General features: G+C 45.2%; 1 protein-coding gene across 1 annotated transcript in view; it reads left to right on the top strand.

Moving 5' to 3' along the window:
* The window catches only part of LOC110485159 (C-type mannose receptor 2), a 44,064-nt gene that overhangs the window by 22,008 nt on the left and 14,154 nt on the right, over positions 1-7,902 (top strand). The window contains exons 10-15 of the mRNA XM_036940933.1: positions 525-640; positions 760-908; positions 1,245-1,465; positions 2,573-2,718; positions 4,801-4,897; positions 5,161-5,290. Of these exons, the coding sequence (XP_036796828.1) occupies positions 525-640; positions 760-908; positions 1,245-1,465; positions 2,573-2,718; positions 4,801-4,897; positions 5,161-5,290 (859 nt within the window). The remainder of the gene's footprint in view (positions 1-524; positions 641-759; positions 909-1,244; positions 1,466-2,572; positions 2,719-4,800; positions 4,898-5,160; positions 5,291-7,902) is intronic.

The raw sequence follows: 7,902 nt of genomic DNA, 5'->3' as shown, positions 1-7,902 counted from the left end.
GAACATGCGCATCTGCCTCTCCAGTATGATTCTCATATGGAGGAGTGCTGCTCACCAGCTGGAAGTCTTTGAGGTTTCTCCCTCCCTGCCAAGTGCAGTTGTGCAAAAGCCTGAAGTTGGACTGAATCACACAAAGTGACTCTCTCCACCTCTCTCTCTCTCGCGTACGCACTCACTTCAACGCACACATTTACACGACTACACACTCAAACCCTTGTGACCTCTTTGTGTGTTGGAGAGAGAGCGAGAGAGAGAGAGAGAGCGGTAGAGAGAGAGAGAGCGGTAGAGAGAGAGCGTAGCTCTGAGCCTGGACTTGTTCTGTCCTGCCCCGGTTTTATAAGTAGGGGAAAAATAATTGCCCTCTCCTTGTTAGCCGTGTGTGGTTTATAGTACTTTATGCCTATACGTTACCATCTCATCTGGTTGTGTTTTCATGCAGGTCTCTGGACGTAGATAGATCTCTTTGGATAGTTGTAATTTCTACGCCTCCTCAACCTTTCACCTCTCTCTCTCTCTCTCGCCAGGGCTGGAGATGGCACAGTCCGGCCTGCTACTGGGTGGGAGAGGAGCAGGTGACCTTCGAGGAGGGCAGGAAGGCCTGCGCTGGCAGCGGAGCAACCCTCATCACCATCACCAATAGGTACACACACACACATGCGTACCTGTACATACACTCATGCACGTATGCAAGCAAGCACGCACAGACACAAACACACATAACCTCTGACCCCCGAGCCTTTTCCATGTGCGTTGTTGTAGGTTTGAGCAGGCATTTGTCAACAGTCTGGTGTTTGGCCGTTCTGGGGATTCGTTCTGGATAGCCCTGCTTGACCAGAAAAGCCCCGGGAAATTCCGCTGGCTCAGCGGGGATGAAGTGGCCTATACCAACTGGAACAGAGACCAGCCAGGTAGGGACATGGACCTCTGTCTCTCTATCTGTCCACAGAGCTATCATGACGGACATGTTGGTCTTGTACTAGTCTTCAGGGCCCCTGTCTGTGCTGTATGCCATATGCCCAGAGCAAAGTCAAAACTAGATACGGTATAAACACTTATCTCTTGAGTATTCATTGTGGATAAATTGCCAATGACTTAATCAGGTGATTTGTTTGCCGTTTTCAAGACCATCTTTTTGCCACGATCTCTACCATCCCCACTGGTGTGCCAGTCAGTCAGTTACTCCCAGACCCAGACTCATGCAACTACGTAACATGGACCACCCTCTCCCCCCTCTCCTCTGTCAGGAGGAAACATCAAAGGGGGCTGTGTAACCATGGAGACGGGCTATGCCACAGGCCTATGGGAGGTGAAGGACTGTGCGTCGGCCCGGGCCAAGTTCATCTGTAGACTGAACCAGGACACGTCCCTCAGCCCTGAGCCCCCCACCCCGCACCCCACCCCCAGCCTCACTGGATCCTGCCCCAACGGGTGGAAGACAAACGGCAAGCTGCACCACTGCTACAAGGTATCCTACACCTTTACCACTGCTTGATATTACTACACAGTGAAGAGGCGACTCCAGGATGCTGGCCTTCTAGGCAGAGTTCCTCGGTCCAGTGTCTGTGTTCTTTTGACCATCTTAATCTTTTCTTTTTATTGGCCAGTCTAAGATATGGCTTTTTCTTTGCAACTCTGCCTAGAAGGCCAGCATCCCGGAGTTGCCTCTTCACTGTTGACGTTGAGACTGGTGTTCTGCGGGTACTATTTAATGAAGCTGCCATTTGAGGACTTGTGAGGCATTTGTTCCTCAAACTAGACACTGTAAGGTATTTGTCCTCTTGCTCTGTTGTGCACCGGGGCCTCCCACTCTTTCTATTCTGGTTAGGGCCAGTTTGTGCTGTTCTGTGAAGGGATTAGTGCACAGCATTGTACGAGATCTTCAGTTTCTTGGCAATTTCTCGCATGGAATAGCCTTCATTTCTCAGAACAAGAATAGACTGACGAGTTTCAGAAGAAAGTTCTTTGTTTCTGGCCATTTTGAGCCTGTAATCGAACCCACAAATGCTGATGCTCCAGATACGGAACTAGTCTAAAGAAGGCCAGTTTTATTGCTTCTTTAATTAGAACAAAAGTTTTCAGTTGTGCTAGCATAATTGCAAAAGGGTTTTCTCATTATCAATTAGCCTTTTAAAATGCTAAACTTGGATTAGCTAACACAACGTGCCATTGGAACACAGGAGTGATGGTTGCTGATAATGGGCCTCTGTACGCCTATGTAGATATTCCATAAAGTATCAGCCGTTTCCAGCTACAAGACATTTACAAGATTAACAATGTCTACACTGTATTTCTGATCAATTTGATGTTATTTTAATGGACGAAAAACGTGGTTTTCTTTCAAAAACAAGGACATTTCTAAGTGACCCCAAAATTTTAAACGGTAGTGTATATTTTAAGGATATGTATTAGTTTAGTCAATATAGATACCATTTATTTGCCGCTAACGCCTCTGTGTGTGTGTGTGTGTGTGTGTGTGTGTGTGTGTGTGTGTGTGTGTGTGTGTGTGTGTGTGTGTGTGTGTGTGTGTGTATGCGCGTGCCTGCCTGCCTGCCTGCATGTGTGTGTATCCCAGGTGTTCGACTCGGCCCAGATGGACCAGAAGCTGAGCTGGCTGCAGGCCCACCTAGCCTGTCTAAGACACCATGGAGCCAACCTGCTGAGTGTCAGTGGCCCAGAGGAGGAGCACTTCATACTGCAGATACTACATGAAGCCTTTGGGTGGGTGGACACTCCACCTTGATCATGCATGGGTTGTAATGAAAAGGTCTCTATTACAGGGCCTAGACTGGATGGAGGGAGAATGTTGTTCTTATTTGAAAAGGGGATGGGTTTGTAATTTAAAGAGGGAATGTGGATGTAATGATGAGGATGATAATAATAAATACAATAAGAATTTTTGGGGAGTGCTTATATTTGTCCTGTTACACACAGTGTGTAATGGAAATGTGTTTTTTTGCATATCCCAACTTCCCCTGAGATACCCGCAGGGAGTGGGTCACGGGCAGGGTCACCATTGTACAGCACCCCTGGAGCAATTAGGGTTAAGTGCCTGGCTCAAGGGCACAGTGACAGATTATACAGTGGGGCAAAAAAAGTATTTAGTCAGCCACCAATTGTGCAAGTTCTCCCACTTAAAAAGATGAGAGAGGCCTGTAATTTTCATCATAGGTACACTTGAACTATGACAGACAAAAATAGAAAAAAATTCCAGAAAATCACATTGTAGGATTTTTTATGAATTTATTTGCAAATTATGGTGAAAAATAAGTATTTGGTCACCTACAAACAAGCAAGATTTCTGGCTCTCACAGACATGTAACTTCTTCTTTAAGAGGCTCCTCTGTCCTCCACTCATTACCTGTATTAATGGCACCTGTTTGAACTTGTCATCAGTATAAAAGACACCTGTCCACAACCTCAAACAGTCACACTCCAAACTCCACTATGGCCAAGACCAAAGAGCTGTCAGAGGACACCAGAAACAGAATTGTAGACCTGCACCAGGCTGGGAAGACTGAATCTGCAATATGTAAGCAGCTTGGTTTGAAGAAATCAACTGTGGGAGCAATAATTAGGAATTGGAAGACATACAAGACCACTGATAATCTCCCTCGATCTGGGTCTCCACGCAAGATCTCACTCCGTGGGGTCAAAATTATCACAAGAACGGTGAGCAAAAATCCCAGAACCACACGGGGGGACCTAGTGAATGACCTGCAGAGAGCTGGGACCAAAGTAACAAAGCCTACCATCAGTAACACACTACGCCGCCAGGGACTCAAATCCTGCTGTCCCAGACGTGTCCCCCTGCTTAAACCAGTACATGTTCAGACCCGTCTGAAGTTTGCTAGAGAGCATTTGGATGATCCAGAAGAAGATTGGGAGAATGTCATATGGTCAGATGAAACCAAAATATACATTTTTGGTAAAAACTCAACTCATCGTGTTTGGAGGACAAAGAATGCCTATTGTGAAGCATGGGGTGGAAACATCATGCTTTGGGGCTGTTTTTCTGCAAAGGGACCAGGACGACTGATCTGTGTAAAGGAAAGAATGAATGGGGCCATGTATCGTGAGATTTTGAGTGAAAACCTCCTTCCATCAGCAAGGGCATTGAAGATTAAACGTGGCTGGGTCTTTCAGCATGACAATGACACCGCCCGGGCAATGAAGGAGTGGCTTCGTAAGAAGCATTTCAAGGTCTTGGCCTAGCCAGTCTCCAGATCTCAACCCCATAGAAAATCTTTGGAGAGAGTTGAAAGTTTGTGTTGCCCAGCAACAGCCCCAAAACATCACTGCTCTAGAGGAGATCTGCATGGCGGAATGGGCCAAAATACCAGCAACAGTGTGTGAAAAGCTTGTGAAGACTTACAGAAAACATTTGACCTCTGTCATTGCCAACAAAGGGTATATCACAAAGTATTGAGATAAACTTTTGTTATTGACCAAATACTTATTTTCCACCATAATTTGCAAATAAATTCATTAAAAATCCTACAATGTGATTCTCTGGATTTTGTTTTCCTCATTTGTCTGTCATAGCTGAAGTGCACCTATGATGAAAAGTACAGGCCTCTCTCATCTTTTTAAGTGGGAGAACTTGCACAATTAGTGGCTGACTAAATACTTTTTTGCCTGACTGTATATATATATATATATTATGGTGAAGACTATGATGATGATGGTGATGATGATAGTAATGATGATGATGCTGCTCCTGATGATCATAATGACAATAATGATGATGCCGACGACTCTGCTCCTGCTGATGATGATGTTGATGATGATGATGGTCCACAGGGAGTCAGAGGACCATGAGCAGCGCTGGTTCTGGATCGGCCTGAACCGCAGGAACCCCATGGACAACGGTAGCTGGAAGTGGAGCGATGGACTGGCTGTGAGTCACAGCATCACCGTCCCGTCATCCAGGCACAGCATTACATCACAGCATGGACCTAATTTGAGCAGCCAAACCACAGCACTATCTATTATTGACCCAGCTTGACATAGCGACCTTGATTTACCGATAGCTACAGCCCAGCTGCAAAATCATACAGCCTCTTGCACCATATACGTGTACCTCAAAGCTTAGAGATATAGCTACCTACTTTTCAAGCTAATTTCGTAACGTCCTCTAACCCATCTTCCTCTGCATGTCAGTATACGTACCAGAACTTTGGGCGTTACAACTACAACGTCCGTCAGTGTGCAGCAGCAGATCTGGGCACCATGACCTGGCTGGCCATGCGCTGTGACGCTGAACTGGACTGGATCTGCAAGATCCCCAAAGGTAACAGCAAGACAACGGAACCACACATAGACACTGATACAGTCACAAAGGAGTGCTACTGCTGTATACAGACACTATAGAGACACGCTGACACAAGGGGCCCTTGTTGTTGCCTGAAAGCTTTCATTTTGAATATTCAAGTCTGTGTTGTGTAGTGCTGAGCGATTAACCCCCCAAAATGTTTATATCGGTTATTAAACAACTAATTGCGCCGTTTCTCTGGAGAGAAATCAAATACTTCAGGAGAGAAATCCAGTCTATAACTATGTGGGATGTTGAAGGGAGTTGTAGTATTCATTAAGCAAATATGTGACCGACCGGCTCGATTCGGTCTTATGTGGCAACATTTGAAATGTTGTTTTTTACATTGGATAAAAGTAGAGACTCGGAGCTAGAACATTTGATGTCTTACACTACAGTCAGTGCTGAATTTGTAACTCGGGAGGTTCTGGAACAAAAGGGAGCACGAGAGGGGGGTTGAGGAGTTCTGAGGTACCTTTATAGTAAAGCACTGCATGCATATCATTGCATTTGCGTAGTGACATAGAGCAGTAGAGTAGAGGCACTTACACAAGTTGCACACATTGGGGAACATTTTTGAATGTGGCCTTTTATAAACACATTTCATGCAATTCTAAGTGACTGGAGGCTTTGGCAGAATATTTTTAATACAGCACAAATGTGAATCTGAGATCAATAAAAACAACCTAGGTGTGTGGAGGCGCATGTTGTAGGCTACAATATGAGGAGGAAATTATAGTCCTAAAAATACTTTCCAGTTTCACTGACTCACCCAATGACATGCAGCTCACTCGCTGGTGATGGCCGATGCGTTCGTGCCAAAAGCCTCTCTCTCTCTCGCTTGTTTTACTTTGTAAAACAATATTTGGAAGTTGATTAAATATGTAGGTAGCCTGCAACACAGTCTTCTCTTTTCAGCAGGAGCCATTTGCTTTCCAACCTCTGTTTTCTCTCGATTGTATTTGTCTGTTTTGTCTGCATGCTGCTTGTTCACTGACAAATTTGCCACGCGTTCACGACCGTAGGCTATTCTTTGTTTTTGGGCAACAATCCACAAGAAGCTATTGATCCTTCTCATGGTGTAGTAGGCTATTCGGAATGATTTCATTTATTTATGAACTGACAGCAGTAATTCTAGAACCATTCTATAAGGAAATAAATGATGGAAGTGCAAGGCTTGAGAGATGAGAGTTGCAGGCTCATGTCTATCAGAGCAGGGAGGGAGAGAGAAAATAGAAAGTGAATCTCATCCTAGTTATGTAAGAGATACAGGCATGCTTCTCACACAGCCACCACCCGTTCGTCTCACACATAGAGTAGGTTACAATGTTGCACCACGTTCTTTTGAGGGGGCAGGAGAATTAACGAAGGGGCAACTCGAATGAACTTTGATCGCTTTTATTAAAATTGTTACATTTAAATTTTTTACCGTATAAGGACAAATTGGTTCGGGATCAAAATAGTCCAAAACAGCGAGGTCCCGGATCCTGTTCCAGCAGAATCCGGCTCAAATGAAGCACTGGCTACAGTTGAGGAACAATAGAAAAGTAATTCTGCTTTGGAAGTTGATAACCTTGTAACACCACTTTTGTATGATGGCAATTTGCATATACTCCAGAATGTTATGAAGAGTGATCAGATGAATTGCAATTAATTGCAAAGTCCCTCTTTGCCATGCAACTGAACTGAATTCCCCCAAAACATTTCCACTGCATTTCAGCCCTGACACAAAAGGACCAGCTGACATTATGCCAGTGATTCTCTCGTTAACACAGGTGTGAGTGTTGACGAGGACAAGGCTGATTGAGTCATGCTGATTGAGTTCGAATAACAGACTGGAAGCTTCAAAAGGAGGGTGGTGCTTGAAATTGTTCTTCCTCTGTCAATCATGGTTACCTGCAAGGAAACACGTGCTGTCATCATTGCTTTGCACAAATAGGGCTTCACAGGCAAGGATATTGCTGCCAGTAAGATTACGCCTAAATCAACCATTTATCGGATCATCAAGAACTTCAAGGAGAGCGGTTCAATTGTTGTGAAAATGTCTCCAGGGCGCCAAGGAAGTCCAGCAAGCACCAGGACCGTCTCCTAAATTTGATTCAGCTGCGGGATCGGGGCACCACCAGAACAGAGCTTGCTCAGGAATGGCAGCAGGCGGGTGTGAGTGTATCTGCATGCACAGTGAGGCAAAGACTTTTGGAGGATGGCCTCCAAAGGGCAGCAAAGAAGCCACTTCTCTCCAGGAAAAACATCAGGGACAGACTGATATTCTGCAAAAAGTACAGGGATTGGACTGCTGAGGACAGGAGTAGTCATTTTCTCTGATGAATCCCCTTTCCGATTGTTTGGGGCATCCGGAAAAAAGCTTGTCCAGAGAAGACAAGGTGAGCGCTACCATCAGTCCTGTGTCATGCCAATAGTAAAGCATCCTGAGACCATTCATGTGTGGAGTTGCTTCTCAGCCAAGAGAGTGGGCTCACTCACCATTTTTCCTAAGAACACAGCCATGAATAAAGAATGGTACCAACACATCCTCCGAGGCAACAATGCCTTTTCCAGCATGATGGAGCACCTTGCCATAAGGCAAAAGT

The sequence above is a fragment of the Oncorhynchus mykiss genome, chromosome 13, assembly GCF_013265735.2.
Source record: "Oncorhynchus mykiss isolate Arlee chromosome 13, USDA_OmykA_1.1, whole genome shotgun sequence".
Taxonomy (NCBI): domain Eukaryota; kingdom Metazoa; phylum Chordata; class Actinopteri; order Salmoniformes; family Salmonidae; genus Oncorhynchus; species Oncorhynchus mykiss.
This window is presented reverse-complemented; position numbering and strand designations above follow the sequence as displayed.